General features: G+C 52.4%; 1 protein-coding gene across 1 annotated transcript in view; it reads right to left on the bottom strand.

Moving 5' to 3' along the window:
* Positions 1-23149, bottom strand: part of ERICH1 (glutamate rich 1) — a 45802-nt gene extending 22653 nt beyond the window's left edge. The window contains exons 1-4 of the mRNA XM_059155974.1: positions 23123-23149; positions 21092-21285; positions 3641-3723; positions 1614-1766 (exon numbers count right to left, since the gene is read on the bottom strand). Of these exons, the coding sequence (XP_059011957.1) occupies positions 1614-1766; positions 3641-3723; positions 21092-21285; positions 23123-23149 (457 nt within the window). The remainder of the gene's footprint in view (positions 1-1613; positions 1767-3640; positions 3724-21091; positions 21286-23122) is intronic.
* Between the last annotated feature and the right edge of the window lie 1740 nt (positions 23150-24889).

Here is a 24889-nt window from a genome sequence, read left to right as displayed (position 1 = left end):
TTCCCCGCTGCGATCTGATGGGTGAGCTAATCGAAGCTCTTCTGGAAAAGCGGGCAGCATTTCCAGCAGCACTGAGTTAGGAAACCGAGCTCACAGGGCCTCCAGAAAGAATCATGTCCTCAAGCCCAGACCCTGGCCAGTGAGGAGGCCGGACTCGGCCAGCTGTGGAGAGAGCACCATGGCAGCCACGCAGGGTCCCGAGGCAGAATGGTCGGAGCACGGTGCATAAGACTGAGCTCAGGGCTGGACCTGCCCATGTTCCCCTCAGAGGGTGACGGGCCGGGGACGCAGTGCCATCACCCCCGTCTCCACCGGGCCCTTCCCCAGTTGCAGACTCTGGGAAAGGAAGACCCACGCCCCCAATAGGTAACAGAGGACGCGACGATTCACAGAAAGACTCTGCCCAACAAGTCGCAGACATGTATCCTGTAACGATGTTGCAGTCAACGTCACCCAACACACTAGGGAATTTGCCACGTAACCGTGCATCGCATCGCCAGTACGCAGGCAGCCCCCCGGTCTTCACGGTTTCGCTCGCAGCCGTGGGCCGCTGTCGGGCCAGGCACAGCACAGGGCCAGCTGGCCTGTGTGGGGGCAGCTTTTGGGTGGGACACACTCGCCCAATTGTGCCAACATCCCTCTACCTCCTGTGAGCGCGTCACTCCAGCTCAGGGCCTACGGTCACAGGACAGATGTGAGCGTTTGACCTGGGGGTTCCGGACGCAGCCGGGCCCTCGCTGGCCTCATCAGCAGTGCTAACCATGCGCTGCTGCTGGGAAGCAGAACAATGTCCCATGGCACAGCACTGAGTCCCCCATGTTCTTACTGAATACACTAAGTACCCGTAAAGTATGTTCACCAAAGTCACTGATCTTCAGAAGACTGTCATTAAAATTTCTCATTAAATAATTTATTCATCTAACAATTACATTCTAAAGATTTTTAACAGGGCTTGGAAAGACGACTACATCATTCCTTCACCACCCCCTTTCTGGCTTTGTGGTTTCTGATCCTTTTATTAGGGACTTGGGAAGATCAATGTACAAGGAAACCACATTTCCTTGACACTCAAATTAATTAAGGTTTGGAGTACAGAGCTTCTTAGTTTATACTTGTTAGAAAACCATCTGGGCAAACTTTTACTTGACATCTCCCGATTCCTCTCTGTTCTGCTTTCATGTGATCCCAGTGCACACAGCAACGCAGCCTCTACCCTCCCTCATTCACAGGACATTCAACCATGAAAGCAAAATACTCTTTCGGTTCTTCCATAAAACAGATGCAAAAGAAGTTATGTCCATTGATTACAAAATTTGTACACAATCTCAGAAATTCTGAAAAAATTGGAAAATCAAGAAAAAAGGGTTCTACTTAAACCAAAACAAGTACCTTTAACACTGTGCTGTGTTTAATGGCAGACTTCTCCTAGTCCACAGACGATGGCAGCCCGGACCCGTTCTGGCGGGATCCCCTCACACCCTAGTCTGTCTGCCCGTCATTCTTCACGGACTGCAAGACACGCTGAGCCCAGCGTGGGGCTGTCTGCGGACATGCTCACCTGACCCTCCCACCGTGCGTCTGTGCAAGTGGGAGACCACGCAGCCACACCTCACCTGGGAGCTGGCACCCTCCTCCCGAGTCATCACTGCCAGACGTGTCCTCGGAGGCTGGGCTGCCCTGCGGCTCTGGCGGAGCAGGGACGTACCCCTCAGGAGGCAAACTTGCCGTGTAGAGTCGCCTTTGAGGTGGGACCTGGGTGTCCTCATCTGCAGGAGACAAGGGGACAGTGAAAATGGCATCATGTGACTGGACATTTGCTGCCCTGGCACCCTTCCCCAACCTCCGCCCCGAAGACATGAGACCTAACAGCTCGTGAGACCCAACAGCTTGTGAGACCCAGGCTTGCCGTTGGCACAGGGCCAACAGGCCAAGCGCCCTGTCAGAGTTGCACCAGCTCTATGTCCAGCCAGGAGAAAGGAACCGTCTGTAATTATTTAGCCTTTGGATTTTTACAAAATGATAGAAAAATTTAAGTCATGAGTAGGAAGCAGACAAAAGTCTATTCCACATAGCATACCTCTCATCACTGCCCTGTGAATCTCTTAACGTTTTGGTGCATAATCTGGAACCTCCTTTCCATGTGTGCTAACAACCCGCAGACGTTGTGTATACACACATCTTAAAGCGATCATTCTTCCCATATTTTATTATTATACGTCTGTACATTACATAAATAATATCACTCAAAACTGAGTGCATGACAGAATAGTATGTTAAAATACATTTACATCTACGCAGTTCTTTAATGGCTACGTAATATTCCATGTGTCTGGCAAATTATAATGTAATTATAATTTAACCATTGTCCCAAATCTCACGCGTGGAGGTTGATCCACAAACAGCTGCTGACTGTCCTTGTCGAAGCTAACTTTGCACACTTAACCACTGAGTTCTTCAGAGAAATCCCTGCTGACGGGACTGTCTGAAGGGTAAGTTCCTCTCGCTGGCTTTTGAGACGCACGCTCTAGAAGGGGAACTATAGGATCGCCTTCTCCCACGCTCTTTCCAACACTGGGTGGCATCAGTCTTTTTGTGTGTGTGTGTGTCAGATAGAGAGAGAGAGAATGAGCGCACACACCCACAAGTAAGGGGAGAGGCAGGCTTCCACGGAGCAGGGAGCCTGATCTGTGGCTCGATCCCGGGACCCTGGGAACGTGATCTGAGTGGAAGACAGATGGCAGGTCTTGAGCCACAGCACCAGTGGCTGGGACACACTCACCCAGTTATGCCAACTGGGCTGCCTGGCCACAGCGGACCTGAGGTGACCATGCCTGCCTGTGATGGGGGCGGGCCCACCACCAGGAGCTGGCAGAGGAGCTCACGGGCCCAGGACAGGCTTCAGCCACACAGCGGAAGGATCACCCGGACAGCGGGTGCAGACCTGGACCTGTGCCATGCATGCTACTGCCGGTTGCGGGAACTCCTGCCCGACGACTTGTAGGACGTGGAATATGTGCCCACATACCAATCAATTACAGCTTGGTAGTAAGTTTGGAAATCAGGAAGTAAGACTCTTCGCGCTTTGCTCTTTTTTAAGCCTGTTTGAACTGTCAGGGTCTCTTGCAATTCCACTTGAATCTTAGGATCAGCTTCTGCACTTCTGGGGGGAAAGGCGATTGGATTTTGATACAAATTGCACTGAATGTGCAGAACACAAGGCTCCGCTGCAGACCCTCGTCCTGCTTGAGGAGCTCAGACAGACCCGTGCAAAGACCAGTGGGTGAGCGACGAAAGCAGGAGAGCTCTCCGGAGCCCGCGCAGCGCGGACGCCAGCCAGGCAGCGCCAGGACAAAGTGACAGTGGCAGAGGACAGACAAAGCCAGCGGGCTCACTGGTCGTCTCTGGGACCAGAGGAGGGTTTGTGAGTGAACTCAAGCACCTAGCAGAGTCCTGAACTGGTCTTTGACGGAGGGCCCAGCCCTGGCTCCTCTCCCCGAGTGCAGTGGACTGGAATGTGTGGGCACAGGCATCCTGGAGCTCAGCACCCCCAGAGTCAGGCCAGAGCCTCCTGCTCCAGAGCATGCTGTCACCAGGAAACTGATGGTGACGCCCCCCCCCCCCCACACCGCAAGCCCCTCACCTGTCAAACTGGGGACCTCCTCAGCGGCCACTGTCCCGGCTGGCTTGTCAGACGCTGGAGTCACAGGTGCCCTCTTTTCTTGGCTGCAGGGAACACGAGGGAAAAGCCTCTTCAGCACTTTCCCCACAAACACTACAGCCAGTTAACAAAGAGAAGAGAAGGAAGAATTATTCACGGCAATTTAAGTCACAGGCAGATTTTGTATGAAACAGAGACACAGCCTGACATTACCACCACAGAGAAATGGAAGACAGCCTAGCACTGTCTCCCCAAGGACCCCCAGCACTATCCTCAGGAGACCCTCAGGACTGTCCCCCAGAGGACCCCCAGCACCATCGCTCCAGGACCATCTATCAGAGGACTCCCCAGAACTGTCCCCCAAGGACCCCTAGGACCGTCCATCAGAGGACCCCCGGGACCATCCATCAGAGGACATCCCCAGCATGATCCTTCAAGGGCCCCTGCACTTCCCAACAGGGGCCCCCAGCTTGGCCCAGAGGACCCCCTCCCCACAGGCCTGGCAGCCTGGCATGCCCACAGGTGTGGACACAGGGGACAGGAGCCAGGCTGGGGAGAGAGGGCCGCAGGCCTGGATGGCGGGGAGTATGAACCCAGGGGTTTACTTGTGGGTTTCTAAGTGGTCTTTCTTCCCTCCAACATTCTTATTTCTCTGAGTTTCTCTGTAAAGTACCGACTATGAACCAGTTTTGAATTTGGGGTTCAGGCACTGGGTACGACATGTCCCCTGACAGGGCCGGTCCACGTGCAGTTCCCACAGCAGGCCCCAGGGCCAGGTGCGGCACCGGGAGACAGGCAGCACTGGCCGCTCGCTCCAGCACACCTGCACGGGCTCGCGGCTGCAGTCAGTAACACACGCTTGGCCTGCACACACTCGTGTTTAGTTTAGCCGGCATTCTGCTCTAACGGGGAAAAAAGCTGTCATAATGAATAAATATTTCTGTCCTGATGGAAGTATGGAAAGGGGCAGGCATGAATCTCAAAACAGCATCCTGGAAGAGGCGAGGGGAAAGGTTAATAGAATGAATTTGTAAATTTAGAAACGACTCAACAGAACAGGAGAGAGTCGCTCTAGGGTGACAGGCAGCCGAGCGGCAGAAACCAGAACGCCGGGAGCCAGCACTTGGGGACTCTCGATTCTTGGTGGGCGGTGCAGTGCCACCACAGCTGGGGGTGTGGGGACACTCAGCGTCCCAGTTTCACCCCACTACCAGGTGGCAGGCGTCCCGACTAGGAATAACGCCCATTGACCCGCTCTAGTCATAAGAACAGAATTTGGTTTGAAACTCCAAAGGGCTCCCTCCACAGTGATGACTCCTCAGAGAACCCACTGGAATGCAGCTGGTGGCTCCGTGGGGTGAAGGACAGTGGTCCATGCTAATGACATCAGCATTTAGGGTCACAGCAATACAAGATTCCTCATGTGCTCGTATTGAGTTGAATGTTCTACAGCATCATCGGTACCAGGGGACCCAGTACAAAGTGTGTTTCTGACACCATCTGCTGAGGGGCAATGTTCCCACTGCCTTCTGTGGAACAGGTTCCAGGCAAGTGCCTGGGAGTGTCACCCAACTGGGATGGTGGGGACAAACAGCCCGTTTGCATGACGTTGACAAGAAACGTGTGGGGGTACTCAGCGACGTACGGGAGGGAAGTTTCCAGAGTTTCGGTGAGAAACGACAGTTATGGGTGGTTCTTACGTGGCAGAGACCAATGTTCCATCCCACCCCTGCTGGGTAGGACACTGGGTTAAGGGGAGCTGAGCCCTAGCACTTCCCACCATGAGATGGGCACAGTGAACGTGAATTCCTTTTCAACCCCGTTACTGGGCTGAAATCTAACAGTTGAGTACAGAAAAGGGCGAGCAGGTTCCACTTTTAACGAAGGCATTAAGGGTGCAAGGGCGGCCCTCTCTCGTGCTAGGCCTCAGAGGCCGGCGCCGGCGCTGGCGAGCAGCGTCCGGAGGGAAGCCGGGGGCGGGCTCCCACACGGGCTGGCTGGGCTATCTCCTGACTGCGGCAGACTGCCTTCGTGTTTCATTGCAAAAGGCTCTTCTGAAAAAGAAATGGAAATACGAACTTTTTCTTGTGTAATATCCCACTCTGAAAAACACAAAAGATAAGTACAAGTATGTGGTATAGAAAAAGCATCCCATTGACATCAGGAATGGTTTCCTCTTAAAAAAAAGTTCAGTCTGATCACAAAGTAATACGCATTCGCCTCAGTACTTGTATACACAGTATACTTCACTTAAAATGGGGGCAACGCTCTACCCCTATTTCTATACATACACACTGTACATTTGGAGAGCTTGTAACGGGTGAGGTAGAAATGTTCACTCATTTGTGATTCTCTAGGCAACTCTATCAAACTATATCAAAACCTCTGTCGTTATCCCTAGAAACCACTGTCTGGAAAAGCAGGACTCGGAGAGCACAAATAGAACGTGTGTAGAGCTGATCTGGGAGCGTGAGGAAGGAAATCAGCTCCAGAGCTGTCCTTTAAGGGTGGATGTCACTGGGAAGGAGTAAGACCCATGGGACCCACACTCCTGAAATGACACAAAAATAGGAGGGACCACCAAGTAGTGACATGTAACCTTAAACATGTTGAGGGGGGCGCCTGGTTGGCTCAGGGGGTTGAGCCTCTGCCTTCAGCCCAGGTCATGATGTCGGGGTCCTGGGAATGAGCCCCATGTCAGGCTCTCTGGTCAGCAAGGGGCCTGCTTCCTCCTCTCTCTGCCTGCCTCTCTGCCTGCTTGCGATCTCTCTTTCTCTGTCAAATAAATAAATAAGATCTTAAAAAAAATAGTTAAAATGTTGAGAGGAAAGCGCAGGAACAGGTTTACGACACACCTTTACAGAGTTTCCAGTGAACAGACATACAAGTGGAAAAGTGATGATCGAGAACAGATGTCGCTGGGATTTTCGAATCCTTATTTAAATGAAAATTGCTATCAAAAACAGGACTGGGGGCACCTGGGTGGCTCAGTCATTAAGCGTTTGCCTTTGGCTCAGGTCATGATCCCAGGGTTCTGGGATCGAGTCCTGCATCGGGCTCTCTGCTCAGCGGGGAGCCTGCTTCTCCCTCTCCCACTCCCTCTGCTTGTGTTCCTTTCCTTGCTGTGTCTCTCTGTCAAATAAATAAATAAATAAATAAATAAATAAAATCTTTAAAAAACCCCAAAAACCAAAAAGAAAACCCAGACTGGAAAGCGATATTACTAGAAGCTTAGTGGCTGACTGATGGCGCCCATGCCTCACCGATGCCTTAGCAAGGGGCCAAGCTTCCCGGGCACGCCGGCAACGGACAGCAGGCACACTCCTCTCAGCGGGGACAGAGGCGCCCTGCACCGTAGCAATCCCGGGCCACGTCGCCCCCGCGGCCATCCTCAGGAGGATGTAGCAGGTGTCGGCACTTTAAGTCAAAGTGGGCCAGGGTGTCTGTACTCTTGCAATCGGGTACTTTGAACTCTCTTTTCAGGACAGATAGGTCTGAACGTCCGCTGAGCACCTGCCGGCCCACACACAGCTCCGTGGACAACATCACTATTTTGCGTTTCGCGCTCCATCTCCACAGTGAGGCGAGGCACTCGCCGCGGTCTGCAGTCCGGGGCGCGCCGGCAGCGGCGCTCTGGCGCCCGCGAGGAGGACCGGCCAGGACGACACGCGCACGTAACGAGCCGCACGACCGAATCCGGAACGCAGGAGCGGCCAGCCGAGGCCGCAGCCGCAGCCGGCGAGCTTGCTGAAGGTTCCACGGACAGGGACGCGGCGCCGGAGCAGGACGGCGGAGAGGCCGCGGCGGAACACGGCGGTCCCAGGACACCAGCCCGACGGCGTCCCGCGGCTCCCGGCGCCCGGCGGCTCCGCAGGACGGAAGAGCGGCGGGGCGCGGTTCTCGGACCCCAGACCCACCGTCTGGTCGGCGGCCGTGCGGAGACCCGGTCCGCCGCGACGGGAACGGAGCCCAGCGCAGGCGCCGCGCCCACCAGCGCGCGAGCAGGAGCCCGGCCGGAGCTCGAGACGCGCTCCCCCGAGGCACGGCGCTCCGGAGGCGGCGCGGCCCCGCGGGGTCACAGAAGGACGGGGCGTCCGAGCGTCCGAGCGTCGCAGAGCTCGCCGGGGGCAGAGACGGAGCCAGGAGTGCGCTCTCGGCCCGGGGTCACCTTCCGCTGGGGCCGAGGCGCGCTGAGGACACGGCGCTCGGACGCGGAGCCCACAAGATCCGGACCCCTTGGAAGAGCAGCGCGGCAGGAATCTGCTCCGAATGCGCTTGCGCGCCGGAGACAGAGGCGCCGGGTCACAGCCGGTGAGCTCGGGGCGCGGCCGGAGACCGGGGAGACCCGAGGGACTGACGGCGCATCCCCGACGGCGCACTGAGGAGCGACCCCGAGCCCTCGGCTGCTCCAGCCGGAGACCGCGCGGCCGCCATCTTCGTTCCCGTCCTCCGCACTCTACGGAAAGCGCGCAGGGAACAAAAGCTCCCGAGCGCGAACCTGAGCGGATGACGTAGCCCCGCCCCCGGCAAGAGCAGCGCAGTTCCGCCTCCCGCAAAGACATTTAAGAATCCCAGCAACAGGCCCCGCCCCCAGAAGATCAGCAAGAACATCCAGCCAAGACCAACTTCACCAATCCACAGGATCGGCAGAACTCCAGAGCCAAGGGAAAGCAACAAAGAGAATTCACAACTTATTTCCATGATCCTTTAGCCTTTTAAAGTTAAATTTTTTTAATTTTATTTTTTTCTTATTCTATTTTTTAAATCTTTTCCTCTTTCCTCTCTTAACATTTTAACTATTTTATCTTATCAATACCTTTTTAAAAATCTTAAATTTTCATTGTCATAATCATATTTTATCCCTTCATTGTATTTAAACTTATTTTTAGTTTACATATAGGTTTTTTTTTCTTTAATATTTTGGGATATACTTCCCTCTAATAGAACATGGCATTGTTCTAATCTCCAGCCTGATCATATTCTCTCCTTTTTTTTTTCTTTTTCCAACCAACTTATCAATTCCTTCTTTAGAATATTTTTAAATTTTCATCTTTATAGTCATATTCCATCCCTTCATCATGTTTACTCTTATTTTTGCATATATATATGTATGTTTTCTTTCTTTAAAATTTTGGTAAGTAGTTTCTTCTCAGATATCAGAATACACCCAAAATCAAGTGGGTGTATTCTGGTATACTCACCAGTCTAATATATGTATTTTTTTATTTTATTTTTTTTCCCACCTTTCTTCTCCCCACCCAGTTTTTGGTCTCTTCTGATTTGGTCACCATACATTTTTCTGGGATCTTTGCCCCCTTTTAGTATTTTATTCTTTCATTCAAAAAAAAAAGAACAAGAGGCAATATCGACGGCTAAGAACCTAATCAATATGGACATTGGTAATATGTCAGAACTAGAGTTCAGAATGACGCATTATCAAGGTGTTAGCTGGGATTGGGAAAGGCATGGAAGATATCAGAGAATCCTTTTCTCAAGAAATAAATTTTTTTCTGGAGAAATAAAAGAACTAAAATCTAATGAAGTTGAAATAAAAATAGCTATTAATGAGGTGCAATAAAAAATGGAGGCTCTTACTGCTAGGATAAATGAGGCAGAAAAGAGAATTAGTGCTACAGAAGACCAAATGTCACAGAATAAAGAAGTTGAGCAAAAGAGAGACAAACAACTAGTGGACCATGAAGGGAAAGTTCGAGAGATAAGTGATACCATAAGATGAAACAATATTAAAATAATTGGGATTCCAGAAGAAGAGAGAGATGGGCAGAAGGTATATTGGAGTGAATTATAGTAGAAAATTCCCCTAATATGGCAAAGGGAACAAGCATCAAAATCCAGGAGGCACAGAGAACACCCTCAAATCAATAAAAATAGGTCCACACCCCGTCATCTAATAGTAAAATTTACAAGTCTTAGTGACAAAGAGAAAATCCTGAAAGCAGCTCGGGACACGAGGTCCGTAACATACAATGGTAGAAATATTAGACTGGTAGCAAATCTATCCACAGAGACCTGGCAGGCCAGAAAGAACCGGCATGATATAGTCAGAGCACTAAACTAGGAAAATATGCAGCCAAGAATACTATATCCAGCTAGACTGTCATAGAAAACAGAAGGAGAGATAAAAAGTTTCCAGGGCAAACAAAAATTGAAAGAATTTGCAAACAGCAAACGAGCTCTAAAGGAGATATTGAAAGGGGTCCCCTAAGCAAAGAGAGAGCCTAAAAGTAATAGCGCAGAAAGGAACAGAGGCAATATACAGTAACAGTCACCTTAGGCAATACAATGGCACTAATTTCTTATCTTTCAATGGTTACCCTGATTGTAAATGGGCTAAATGCCCCAATGAAAAGACATAGGGTATCAGAATGGATAAAAAAACAAGACCCATCGATATACTATCTACAAGAAACTCATTTTAGACCCAAACACACCTCCAGATTTAAAGTGAGGATGTGGAAAACAATTTACCATTCTAATGAACATCAAAAGAAAGCTGGGTGGCAATCTTTATATCAGATAAAGTAGATTTTAAAACAAAGACTATAATAAGAGATGAGGAAGGACACTATATCATACTCAAAGGGTATGTCCAACAAGAAGATCTATTGATTTTAAATATCTATGCCCCTAACATGGGAGCAGCCAATTATATAAACCAATTAATAACAAAATCAGAGAAACACATCGACAATAATACAATAGTAATAATAGGGGACTTTAACACCCCCTCACTGAAATGGACTGATCATCCAAGCGGAAGATCAACAAGGAAATAAAGGCCTTAAATGACACACCAGACCAGATGGACAACACAGATAAATTCAGAACATTCCATCGCAAAGCAACAGAATACACATTCCTCTCTAGTGCACATGGAACATTCTCCAGAATAGATCACATCCTGGGTCACAAATCACGTCTTAACTGGTACCAAAAGATTGGGATCATTCCCTGCATATTTTCAGACCACAATGCTCTGAAGCTAGAACTCAATCACAAGAGTAAAGTTGGAAAGAACTCAAATACATAGAAGCTAAAGAGCATTCTACTAAAGAATGAATGGGTCAACCAGGAAATTAAAGAATTGAAAAAATTCATGGAAACAAATGAAAATGAAAACACAACTGTTCAAAAATCTGTGGGACAGGGTCACCTGGGTGGCTCAGTGATTAAGGCCTCTGCCTTCGGCTCAGGTCTTGATCCTAGGGTCCTGGGATTGAGCCCCACATCGGGCTCTCTGCTCAGTGAGGAGCCTGCTACCCCCTCTCTCTCTGCCTGCCTCTCTGCCTGCTTGTGATCTGTCTGTCAAAGAGATAAATAAAATCTTAAAAAAAAAAAAATCTGTGGGACACCACAAAGGCGGTTCTGAGAGGAAAGTATATAGCGATACAAGACTTTCTCAAGAAGCAAGAAAGGTCTCAGGTACATAACCTAACCCTACACCTAAAGGAGCTGGAGAAAGAACAGCAAAGAAAGCCTAAACCCAGCAGGAAAAGAGAAATCATAAAGATCAGAGCAGAAATCAATGAAATAGAAACCAAAAGAATAGTAGAACAGATCAATGAAACTAGGAGCTGGTTCTTTGAAAGAATTAGTAAGATTGATAAACCCCTGGCCAGACTTATCAAAAAGAAAAGAGAAAGGACACAAATTAATAAAATCACGAATGAAAGAGGAGAGATCACAACCAACACCAAGGAAATACAAACAATTGTAACAACATATTATGAGCAACTATATGCCAGCAAATTAGACAATGTGGAAGAAATGGAAGCATTCCTAGAGACATATAAACACCAAAACTGAACAGACCCATAACCAGTAAGGAGATTGAAGCAGTTATCAAAAATCTGCCAACAAACAAGAGCTCGGGCCAGACAGCTTCCCAGGGGAATTCGACCAAACATTTAAAGAAGAATTAATACCTATTCTCCTGAAACTGTTCCAAAAAATAGAAATGGACGGAAAACTTCCAAACTCATTTTATGAGGCCAGCATTACCTTGATCCCCAAACCAGACAAAGATTCCATCCAAAAGAAGAATTACAGAATAATTTGTTGATGAACATGGATGCAAAAATTCTCAACAAAATATTAGCCAATAGGATTCAACAGTACATTAAAAGGATTATTCTCCACGACCAAGTGGGATTTATTCCTGGGCTGTAAGGCTGGTTTAACTACCACAAGTCAATCAATGTGATAAAATACATTAATAAAAGAAAGAACAAGAACCATATGATACTGTGAGTAGATGCTGAAAAAGCATTTGACAAAGCACAGCATCCTTTCTTGATCAAAATTCTTCACAGTGTAGGGATAGAGGGTACATACCTCAATATCATCAAAGCCATCTATGAAAAACCCACAGCAAATATCATTCTCAAAGGGGAGAAACTGACATTTTTTCCCCTAAGGTCAGGAACACGGCAGGGATGTCCACTTTCACCACTGCTATTCAATATAGTACTGGAAGTCCCAGCCTCAGCAATCAGACAACAAAAAGAAATTAAAATCATCCAAATTGACAAAGAACTCAAACTCTCACTCTTTGCAGATGATATGATACTTTATGTGGAAAACCCAAAAGACTCTATTCCAAAACTGCTAGAACTCATACAGTAATTCAGTAAAGTGTCAGGATATAAAATCAATGTACAGAAATCAGTTGCATCTCTGTACACCAATCAGACAGAAGAGAGAGAAATTAAGGAGTCAATCCCATTTACAATGGCACCCAAAACCATAAGATACTTAGGAATATAAACCTAACCAAAGAGGTAAAGAATCTGTACTCAGAAAACTATAAAGTACTCATGAAAGAAATTGAGGAAGACACAAAGAAATGGAAAAACATTCCATGCTCATGGATTGGAAGGACAAATATTATGAAAATGTGTATGCTACCAAAAGCAATCTACACGTTTAATGCAATGCCTATCAAAATACCATCAATTTTTTCAAAGATGTGGAACAAATAATCCTAAAATTTATATGGAACCACAAAAGACCCTGAGTAGCCAGAGGAATGTTGAAAAGGAAAGCCAAAGTTGGTGGCATCACAATTCCAGACTTCCAGCTCTATTACAAAGCTGTCATCATCAAGATAGTATGGTACTGGCACAAAAACAGACACACAGATCAGTGGAACAGAATAGAGAGCCCAGAAATAGACCCTCAACTCTATGGTCAACTAATCTTCAACAAAGCAGGAAGGAATGCCCAATGGTAAAAAGACAGCCTCTTCAACAAATGGCATTGGGAACATTGGACAGCCACATGCAGAAGAATGAAACTGGACCATTTCCTTACACCACACACAAAAATAGACTAAAAATGGATGAAAGGCCTCAATGTGAGACAGGAATCCACCCAAATTCTTGAGGAGAACACAGGCAGCAACCTCTTCGACCTCAGCCACAGCAATTTCCTAGGAATATCGCCAAAGGCAAGGGAAGCAAGGGCAAAAATGAACTATTGGGACTTCATCAAGATCAAAAGCTTTTACACAGCAAAGGAAACAGTAGACAAAACCAAAAGACAACTGACAGAATGGGAGAAGATATTTGCAAACGACATATCAGATAAAGGACTAGTGTCCAGAATCTATAAAGAACTTATCAAACTCAACACCCAAAGAACAACGAATCCAATCAAGAAATGGGCAGAAGACACGAACAGACATTTCTGCAAAGAAGACATCCAGATGGCCAACAGACACAAGAAAAAGTGTTCCACATCACTCAGCATCAGGGAAAAACAAATTAAAACCACAGTGAGATACCACCTCACACCAGTCAGAATGGCTAAAATTAACAAGTCAGGAAATGACAGATCCTGGCAAGGATGCAGAGAAAGGGGAACCCTCCTACACTGTAGGTGGGAATGCAAGCTGGTGCAACCACTCGGGAAAACAGCATGGAGTTTCCTCAAAAAGTCAAAAATAGAGCTACCCTATGACCCAGCATCGCACTACTGGGTATTTACCCTAAAGATACAAATGTAGTGATCCAAAGGGGCATGTGTACCCGAATGTGTATAGCAGCAATGTCCACAATAGCCAAACTATGGAAAGATCTAGATGTCCATCAACAGATGAATGGATAAAGAAGATGTGATACACACACACACACACACACACACACACACACACACAATGGAATACTATGCAGCCATCAAAAGAAATGAAACCTTACCATTTGCAAGGATGTGGATGGAACTAGAGAGTATTATACTGAGCGAAGTAAGTCAATCAGAGAAAGACAATTATCATATGATCTCACTGATATGAGGAATTGGAGAGGCAGGGTGGGGGGTTCCGGGGGTAGGGAAGGAAAAGTGAAACAAGATGGGATTGGGAGGGAGACAAATCATAAGAGACTCTTACTCTCACAAAGCAAACTGACGGTTGCTGGGGGGAGGGGGTCAGGGAGACAGTGGTTGGGTTATGGACATTAGGGAGGGTATGTGGTATGGTGAGCGCTGTTCAGTATATAAGCCTGACGATTCACAGACCTGTACCCCTGGGGCTAATAATACATTATATGTTAATAAAAATAGTTTTTCAAAATGGGTGGCTCAGTGGGTTAAAGCCTTTGCCTTTGGCTCAGGTCATGATCCAGGGTCCTGGGATCGAGCCCCACATCGGGCTCTCTGCTCAGCGGGGAGCCCCCTTCGTCCGCTCTCTCTCTGCCTCTCTGCCTACTTGCGATCTCTGTCAAATAAATAAATAAAATCTTTAAAAAAATTTTTTTAAAAAAGAAGGAAACACTGTTCAAATAAAGCCAGAAATGGTGCTCAAAGGGGCCAGAAAAGGAACTTACTCCCTGACCAGTCTGATGTGTTCTCCCATCGAAGGGTTACGTGGACACTGAATATTCGTTTTCTCCCCAAACTCTCACATTTAAAAAAATTCCAAAACTTGTCCTCAATATCTCCTTACAGATTGTCTAACTTGACTTACTGCGTCAGCTGTCAGAAGAGCTGACCCAGCCGCAACTGTTCCTACCAGGGGACACAGCAGGGACATGGGCCAGGTGCCTCCCCATCTCCTGGCCTCACTAAGCACACCGAGCGACCCGAGCGTGGCCCAACGAGGCTCCCAGGCTCTGCAGAAACTTGCTTTACTATCGTGGAGATACGCAGCACAACCGAGCATGTCTAGTCCAGTACTTTTATTTTGTGCAGTTTCATGAATGTTGGCTTTTTCATCCACCAGATCCCAGATTCCACCATAGCATGCAAACAAGACTGGCAGCCGGGTCACCTGCAGGAGTGGTTCAGCAAATGGCCTGCTTGGGGAGGGCTCAGGGAGGACACAGACTAGGAGGTGCCTACTCCTCGCTGTCCTGAAACCCACCTCCACTTAGGGACCAGGCCTCCTGCTACTGTGTCTTTGAGGCTGGGCGCTACGACCTGCTCTCCAGCCCCGAAGCCAGACACGCTGGGGCCTCCGCCTGCATGACCTGTTCCCACGCTGCTGGCCTGGCCACTCTGTCCCTGTCAGCTGGGCTGTGCCCCTGGACCTCACACTTTACCCCGCTCCCACCTGAATCATCTGGATGCGCCAACATTACCACAAGCCACCTGTACTTGGTCTGCAGTATGCGGCTGCCCCTGAGCAACGCAGGGTTTGGGCGCAGAACCCTGTGCAGCGGAACATCCCTGTATAACTTCTGACTCCCAAACTTCACTATAGCCTACTGTCGGCCAGAAGCCTGACCAGTAACATCAACAATCCACTGACCCTTATTTTGTCTGTTCTGTGTATCACGTAGTATACTCTCACAACAGAAACTAGAGAAAAGAAACGTCATTAAGAAAATTATAGGGAAGAAAAAACACATTTTCTACACTGTACTGATGGGAAAAACCCAGGTCCAAGCTTGCTGGCTGCAGAGACTGCCCCTCCAGGGGCCAGCCCAGCAAGAGAGTCCCTTTGATATGCAAACCAGTCCCTCCAGAGCCTGGCCTCCCCCACCCTCACCACGCCAGGCCAGCACTCTCTGCCCAGCCTCCCACCGTCCATGCCAGGAGTCCACGCCAGGAGCAGCGTTCCTCTGCCTAGATCAGACCAGGCTGCCACCCTCATCGCCCGAAGCCACCGAAACTGCTCAAAGCGGCCCGTCCCGAATCATTCGCCCTGTCCTGCCTGCCCATCCCGTGGAAACCCCACCGAAGTTCATGGTCTCAGTCCTCCCCTGCCTCCGGACCTAGTGCTTCCCCTGGCGGGGCCCAGCATGGGGGTGGCCTGGCGAGCCTTCCTCTCTAGGACCCACGAGCATGCTGACCTTGGTTTTCCGGAGCCTCTGCTCCGTGCCCCCCAGCTGCACCTGACTCACTGCATCGTGAAAGAACCCAGGGCGGCCCCCAGCCTACGGACAAGACAACTAAGGGTTACCGGGGACAGAGGGGGCCCACCTCCCTTGGAACAGCAGCAACTGGTCTGAGGGGATAGAACCCGCTCTATCCACATATCCCAACCTGCCTGTGTCAAATCCCAAAGGCGGCAGTCTGTGACCACCCACCAGGCATCTCAGTCTCCATGTCCAGTTTTCTCAGAAAACTTCTGTCCCCCAGGGCTGCTGCCTTACTCCCTGTTGTCGCCACAAAACTGCAACCACAAGCTGGACCTGCCCCTTCCCACAATGACCCTGTCCATTTTCAGATTTGTCTTTAATGGAGGCAAACACCCCCGGCCCCAGCGCTCGAAACGTATACCAGCTCACAGGTCCTACCTACCCCAGCACGGCTGCTTCTGGGCAGCGGGGACTGACATTCACCGACTGCTGGAGCCATTTGTTTGTCTGTCTGTTCCCTGGCTCATTCTTTCAGGAAATGCTTGCTGAGCACAGGAAGCCTGCCTGGTAGAAGAATTCGGACAGGAACCTGGTAGTGAGAAGCCGGAGGGCCGCTGTGTGTGATGGGGGGTGCAGGGGAGCTGGAACATTGGGGTAGGGGTGTTGTTCCAGCCTCTGCCTGGGCAGCTTAGATGAGTAAGTAAAGCCAGGCTATTTCTACTGCAGAAGCCTCATAGGCACAAGGATGAAGCTGGGCTCCAAGAGCCCACCTGGCGCCGGCCAGCCCTCTCTCAGATGCAAGGACACGGGAAAGAGGAAGAAGCCTGGGCCAGCTGGGACGGAGGCCACCTACAGTTCAGCTCTTGTCCACTGAGAGTCCCTGGAGGATAAGGGTCTTGTGGCACCAAAGCCTCGGCTGGCCACACGCTTGCAGGAGCGGCGCCTCCTGGGAAGACCAGACGTGGCAGGAGCAAAGCCTCATCCAGAAGCAGCTGGACCGCATGCATTACACACACTTTCCCCACCGGGCGTGTGCCTGAGGGGCCCAGGCGGCGGGGCAGGTGCACACAGGTTAGGACTGGGCCCATCATCCCAGGGAACGTGCATGTGCGTGGAGGCGGGAAGGCCTGGCCACTCGCATAACCCTGGTAGCATGAGAGGCTGAGACGACCACTTCCCCTGGATGAGAAATCCTCAGGTGAACAAAAAGTGACTGGCTCAAAGGGTGGGGGGATGCTGGGTGAGAGAGAGGAGCTGAGGCACAGGCGTTCTGCCCCGTTCTTGACTTCAACCAATTCTCTTAATCCTCTCCACCCGCCACTCAGCTCGGAGATACAGGAGCAGCCGGTGAGGGACACCTCACGGCTCACGGCCCAACAGCCGAGCCGGCCCCACAGAGAAGTATGCGGTCAGGTTCTCCCAGAACAGCTGAGCAGCTCTGGAACACAGCGCTCCGCTCAAGGCCGCTGTCTGGAAAGCCAGGAAGGACCTGTCAGGTTGGGGGACGGGGCACCATGCCCGGTCACTGTGTGAAGGGTTCGCTGTGCAGCTACTGAGGCCAGCACCATGTGAGATGGGGACGGACACCCCGCACCCCGCTGCATCCCCAGAGCCTCCCACGCCCACCCTGGCAGCTACCGCCCAATCCGCCTGGAGGCTGGCTCTGTTCCCAGCCATCGGGCTGCTGCCTCCTGCACCGCACGCTGCAACCAGCCGGTCCCCACCCCGTTCGGCATGTGATTACGTGTCGGAGAGTCACTTGGTCTCCCTCGGCACAAAGGAAGCCACCTGAAGCCCCACTCACGACCTGGGGGCCTTTGTGTGCTTCAGCTCAGTTATAGAGAGCTGTCCGTCTCAGGTGGGCCTGTGACCCCCAGAGGCCTGCAATCTGGCCCAGGAGACACCTGCTAGTACCCTTCACACACCTCCCCACAGAAAAAAGCACATTAAAAACAAAAATTTTGCTTCTTACTCAAATTGTATCGCTGTAAAGGCCAAACGTCCTCCCCATGAATCCCATAGAGTTTCGCTACAAACCGTCTCGGGGGAACACTGGGCTTCAGGGGGATTCACAACCTAGCGGAAGCACTCTGCCCTCATCAAACACCCTCGAGTCATGGCTGCAGACTGCCAGCCAGCCCACCCTGTCGCACCTTCCTGGTCTGGACCAGAGCGGACGTTTTCCTGGGATGTGACTCGGCCACAACTGTGACCCTGGCCCAAAGGAAGAGCCTGGAATCTGCCTAGAACGAAAGCGTTCCACTCCCTGCTGCATTTCTGGGACCAAATGAGGTGTCACGCACAGCCAGCAGACTCCGGAACATTCGCTGTGTGAGCCAGCGTGAAGTGAGTTCTGCAGGCGACCCCGGGTCTCTGAAGGGGGCTCTGCAGTGAGAGAACAGAACTGGGGGGCAAGTCTGCACCAGCCATGGCCTTCTTTGCCTGCCACACCAATGGGAGGCTTCCACAAGTTGTCAGTGCTTAGCATCTTTCCAATTACAATCGCCCCCATAGGTGTTTCTGGAAGCATAAGTGTTGTCCCAGAGACAAGCTCTTCCATGAGCTTGTTAAAAGGACTCACAAAACCACTATTGTGTTTCCTACTTCAGTTGCAGACTTCCGAGACATACTACTCCACCTTCCCACCGCGATGCCGTAAAACCTCACTCAGACAATTCTATCACCCGTCCAATGGCCAAAGGAGGCCGTTTCTAGAGAAGAAGGTCTCCGACTGAGGAAAGCAAAGCAAGGCTTCATTATCTCAATTCGGTGAGCTGGGAGGGTTCCGTCAAGTTGACGGGGTACACGCAGATGAGTCTGCTTCCAGGCAGAGGGAAGCGCTGATGTGTCAGGCTTGGAGAGAAGGGGATGAAGGGAAAAAGCGCTGTGCGGTCCAGGAAGGAGCCCTGGTGCGCCGGGGAAGGGCGCTCGGGCTGGCAGCCAGTGGCAGAGACCCAGGCCAGCCACCTGGGCTGGGCCTGCTCGAAAGCCCAGGATCTTTGCTCCTGCCTCCAGCGTGTGGAAGAACGGCCTGAGCACTCTGGATGTTTTAATGCTCACTTCGGAGACTAACATTTGACTCGATAGAAATTAAGCCATTTTAACCTGTGATGATCTGTTTTGAAAACTCACAGGTAGAAGTCAGGGCTCAGCGGGGTGCAGAACGGCGGGGAGCCCCCCCCCCCCCCCGCAGTGTTCTCCTGCTGAGATGAGAATGCTATTTCCTGCCCCCCACACTGTGCCTGCTGGGAAATTAGTTTCCTTTCCTTATTTCAAGCAAGCTCTTGTCGACTATAATGGACACTCGACTTCTCATTTCAAAGGGTGAATCCACATCCATTTTAAATGTAAAAAAGAAAAAATAAATAATCATGGCCCGAACCAATCCAAGTAACATAAGAAATGTGTATCAAAAACCTTCACTTTTACCTGAAACCATAAGCTCCTAGAAGAAAACATAGGTAAAGAGCTTCTCGATATGGGTCTTGGTGATAAATTTTTGGACAGGAAACCTAAAGCACAGGGAACAAAAGTGAAAATCCACAAGAGGAGCACATCAAACCCAAAGGCTTCCGCACAAGAGAGGAACCCCACAGGTACAAGGAGGAAGCCTGGGGACCAGGAAATGGTGCCTGTGAGTCACGCATTTGAAAGGGGTTCATGCCCAGAATGGATGGAGAAGGTACACAGCTCAACAGCAAGACACCAAGCTAATTAAAAGATGGGCAGAGGATCTTAACAGGAATTCTTCCACAGATGACAGACAGATGGCCACCAGCCAGGCAGAGGGACGGTCACTCATCACCAGGGAAATGCAAATCCAAACCACGGCCGGAGACCACTACACAGCCCTTGGAATGGCAGTCATCAAAAAGGCAAAAAAATAGCAAGTGTTGGCCAAGATGCGAGCAAGGGGACCCTCTCACACTGCGGCTGGGCAGGCAAAGTGCAGCAGCCACTCCGGAGAGCAGCACGGACAGTCCTCAGAAAGTTACAAATGCAGCTACTCTACGACCCAGGGACTGCACTTGGGAATGTGCCTTCATAGGAAGCGGAATCTGGAGCTCAAAGAGGTGTCTGCACCCCCACATTCACCGCAGCACTACTTACAAGAGCGAAGACGCGGCCAGCCTAAGGGCGCACCCAGGGCGGACCGCAGACGGAGAGCGGCAGTGTGCTCACACGACGGTGCACGCAGCAACTGGACAAGAAGGAAATTTTGCCATCTGCAACCACACAGCTGGACCTCGAGGGCCTTAAGCTAAATGGAATCGGTCAAAGACAAACACCTCTACGAGGCATCTACAAACCCCTGCGCAGGCACAGAGAACAGGTCAGTGGTCAGCAGAAGCCAGGAGGGTGGAGGGAGGAACTGGAGGAAAGTGGCCACAAGTACAAACCTCCAGCTGCAGCTTCAGTGATTCCGGGGACCATAGCATACGACGCCCTGTGCTCTGTTTGAAAGTCTCGCAGAAAGTCCTAAAGTTCTCACCACAAGGACACACGTGGCCTTAACTTATGGAGTGCGAGACCCCCGGCCCAACACCCGCTGGACCCCAGAGCCCTGTGCACCTCCCACGTGGAGCCCAGGACCCCGGGCTGTCCTCCCAGACCCCAGAGCCCCGCCCACCTCCCACTTGGATCCCAGAGCCCACCTCCCTTCCCGACTCTGCACCCTGGCCCACCTCCCTCCGGTACCCCAGACCCAGGCGAGCGTTGGCGCTGGGGATCCGGAGAGACCACTTGGGTGGGCTGGCAGGACTCCAGGGACCCGGGTATCTCTGGGATCTGCATCCCAGCCCCGGTGTTCAGGAGCCCTCGACAGAGGGGACAAGGCTCTGGGATGCGGTGGGGGAGGTGGACGCGGCTCTGGGCTCCGGGGGCTACGGGGCTCTGGGCTCCGGGGGCGACGGGGCTCTGGGCTCCGGGGGCGACGGGGCTCTGGGCTCCGGGGGCGACGGGGCTCTGGGCTCCGGGGGGAGGTGGACGGGGCTCTGGGGTCCCGGCGAGAGGAGGTCGGGGGTCCGGGGACTGGGTCCTAGAGCAGACTCTGGGCGCGTCTCGCCCCGCACCTGCGCCGCCCGGCTTTGCCCCCGGACCCCCACCGGCGTACCGTGCTGCCGCGGCGTGGCCATGGCGATCCCGGGAGCCCGGCTTCGCCCCCGCCGGCCGCTGCAGGGACAGACGCTTCCGGGTTCCGGCCCGCTCTGCCCGCCCACCACGGCGGCCGCGCCCAGCCGGGACGCCGCTTCTTTCCCGCTGGATGCCAATCAGCCGCGCTGCGGACGCGGATTGGCTTGTACGGGGCTGTGGGCGTGGCCGCGGGCGGGGGGGCCGCGGGTGCCTGGAGCATGCTCAGAGCGAAGTGACTGAGCCCGGGGTAGCCCGGTTCTCGGTTTTGGTCCTCAGGAGCAAGTCGGGAGGTGCAGGAACTCGCCCCCTGGGAGCCCTAGTAAACCCCATCTCCTCATTACCATTTCCTCATCAACATTCAAATGCAGAAAGGGAAGCATTTACTTTTTCCCCAGTTTAGTGACACATAATTGAAATACAGCACTGTGAGGGAGGAGTCAGCAGAGGGTCAGCGCGGGGGGGGGTCAGAGGGGGGGGTTCAAGGGAGGGGTAGTGGGCGGAGCCATACAGAGGGGGTCAGAGGGAGGGGTAGTGGGCGGAGCCATACAGAGGGGGTCAGGGGAGGGGTTCAAGGGAGGGGTAGTGGGCGGAGCCATACAGAGGGGGTCAGAGGGAGGGGTAGTGGGCGGAGCCATACAGAGGGGGTCAGGGGAGGGGTTCAAGGGAAAGGGAGTCAGAGACCGGGTCAGCCGCAGGGTGTCCGCAGCAGGGGGCGCAGCGAGAGGAGGCGCAGCAGGAGGGCACAGCCCAGCAGGTGGCTTGGTGACCGTCCATGGTGTCACCTAGGGTTCTGGGGCCCCACATCAGGAGCCCTGGAGCTGCAGGGGTGGAGCAGTGCAGGGGACTGCTTAGCGCCCACCCTGCACTGGGTGTCCTAAGGGACCCCAGAACCCGGTGTGAAGCCCAAGGGGAAGAAGAGAGGCTGCCCATGGCCATGGCGAAGACCACCGCCCTCCCGGTCCCTTTCCCTGCGGGTCCACGTCCCCCGGTGGGGGTTCTTCCCTGTGCGCCCCATCCAACCCCTCGGCACCTTCTCTGGGACCTTGACTTCTTGTCTGCTCCTTTCTCGAATTTACTTCTTGGAAAATACATTTTCCCAGAGCCCAGAGATTGTCCGTGTCAGGCACTGTTCAGGGTGCTGCGGACAGGTCGTGAACACGCAGATGACGGGAGAAGGGGGGAATGAGGGGACACACAGTAGGTCATGGGACAGGAGTGTGGGGAGGCGGGTGGTCAGGAAGTTTCCGCGGGAACATCCTGAGGACCAGTCTAGCAGCAAACGGAGCAAGGCTTGAGGATAGCGGGGCAGGAAGCACTCAGCAGCGGGAGGCACGTGTCCCCTGAGGCTCCCGGGGGATGGTGTCTGCCGCGGGACCGGGGAGGGCAGAAGCACAGATGCCGTCAGGCAGGAGACAGGCCTCCCTGTTGGGGCAGGGGCCCAAAGGAGGTTAAGCCATGGAAGGTCACCAGCCTGCCGGTGCAGAGGAGCCAGCCTCTCTGACCTCCATCTTAGAGAAGTCCCTCGAGGGAGCGGGGAGACCAGGTGAGTCCCTGGCACCTAGAGAGACCTTGGCGGCCAGTGTCAGGACGGTGGTTTCCCAGGTCGTAGGAAGCAGCCTCGGATTTCGGATGTATTTGACGACAAAGCAGAGGAGGTTTTCACGTTGACTCACGTAGGCTCTGAAGAAGAGAAGTGTGGCCTGTGTCCACGGTGTTCTGGAAACCAGGGGATGGAGTCACACGGAGGAGACGGAAAGCCCTGAGAGGATCACCCCTGGGGGTGGCATGCGGGACCCGCCCCGAGAAGGTTGAGGGAACAGCTGGACCCGGAAATGTAGGCGCCCATTCGACAGTGGACCGGGACTTAGAGTCCAGGGGACCGTGAGTCCGATAACCATTCACTTGTTCACACCGACAGACTCTCCTGCGACCAGAGTGAGCCCGGATGGGATTCATGCTGGACTCCGGGTGATGACGGGTCACTGTGGGCTCAGTGTTGTAGCAGAGGTACGATCCGATCGGTGGGGACGTGGACCATGGCGGCCGAGTGTGCGGGGGAGGCAGGTGGCGTATGTGAGGTCTCCGCACCTTCCCCTCAGTTCTGCCGTGAACCTGAAACCATTCTAGGAAGTTACGTAAAACATGTTAGTGCAAGAGGAGGGAGTACTCGCTGGACTAATGTCCTCGATGAGGCTGTGTCTTGGCCCTGTCCTTCCCTTCTGCCTCACCCCCCCAGCGTCCAAACCCACTCTGGACTTGGCGGCTTCACAACAAAATCTTCCCAGAAACCTCAGAGTTTCCTCCTGCCCGAAGTCCTTACTCTCGATCAGACCCGAACTTGAAAGAACTGACGGCAAAGTCAGCCTCTGCCTTGTCATCTGGAGCATGTCTCCTACCTGACCTCCGGGTACCTGCCCCTGAGTCACAGGACCTCACATCCCCAGGTCCAGGGCAGGCTGACCAGTGTGCACCTGCCACCCGCTGTCTGCCCAGAAGGGCCACCTGCCCAGGTGCAGAGCCTGGCCAGCGATCCCTGTGCCTCCTGTCCCCCCCGCCCCCCGCCCCCTTGTAGCTGCTCAGAAGAACCAGAGTTCTCCCTGCTGCCTTCCTCGTCGCCCACTAGAATTCCTCCAGGATTTTAAAAAAAGATTTTATTTATTTATTTGACCCAGAAAGAGCAGGAGCAGGACAGGGAGAGGGAGCAGACTCCCCGCTGAGCAGGGAGCCCCAACACCCAGGAGCCCGACGTGGGGCTCCATCCCAGGACCCCAGGGTCATGACCTGAGCCAAAGGCAGACCTGTCGCCGACTGAGCCCCGCAGACGCCCCTCCTCCAGGCACGTTGAACTGAGCTCCCCACGTCCGCTCGCGCTTCCTCAGTCCCACCCCTCCCGGTCTTCTCCTCACTGTGGCCAAAATGTCTTTTAGAAATCTCAGTGCCATTCAGAATCAGTGAAGTTAATCCGTCACTTTCAAGCTAAAGTGCAAAATTGTGGGGACATAGCAGTAGATGCGGAAGAGACATTCAACGAAACCCAACACTGTCATGACAAAAACTGTCATCAGACTAGGAACAGAGGGGACTTCAGCTTGATTAAGGGGACCTACAAAAAACGGCTAGCTACCATCATGTCGACCCCGCAGGTCATGCTGTTCCTCCCACCAGTCTTTCCCACGTGGCCGCGCAAGTCCTGGCTCAAGTAACAAGGAAATAAAAGGTGTACAGATCGGGAAGGAAGACATGAAACGGTCCACAAACGTCATGATTGTCCCTGTTGGACACCTGCTTCCCTGCTCAGAACCCCACATCAGATTTTACTGAACACAAGGTACAACTCGGAGTCCTCCTGATGTCATTAACCCCAGACTGTTCTGTAGACACTTTCGTGCTGTCCCTTGCTCAAGTTCTGCTTAGTCGGACCCTCCCGAGCATGGAGGGGGGCGTCCACCTGCCCTTCCTCTTCCACCCCCACCCCTGCCTGCATCCTCATGCCGGCTCTCCCTTCTTCCTGCATCCCCTTCCCCACACCGCTCCTGTCTTGTCCGAATCCCAGCGCTTCTCCAGGGCTCTGGCAGAAGGTGCCCGCAGGGTTCCCTGTGGTTCCCTGTACGACCCCCTTGCACTCACCTGCTGTCCCCCAAAACAGGCTGGCTGGCCTTTCTAGAAGGTACAGGAGCGGCTCAGCCAGAACACCTGCAGCGGGGAGTGGGGAAACATCCGTCAGTCTGGGGGAGGAAGTCCGATGAGCACATGTCCAGACCTCCAAACCTCGCCCAAG

Source organism: Mustela lutreola, chromosome 18 (genome assembly GCF_030435805.1).
Source record: "Mustela lutreola isolate mMusLut2 chromosome 18, mMusLut2.pri, whole genome shotgun sequence".
Lineage (NCBI taxonomy): Eukaryota > Metazoa > Chordata > Mammalia > Carnivora > Mustelidae > Mustela > Mustela lutreola.
Note: the sequence above shows the minus strand (reverse complement) of the source record. Positions and strands in the feature narration are given on the sequence as shown.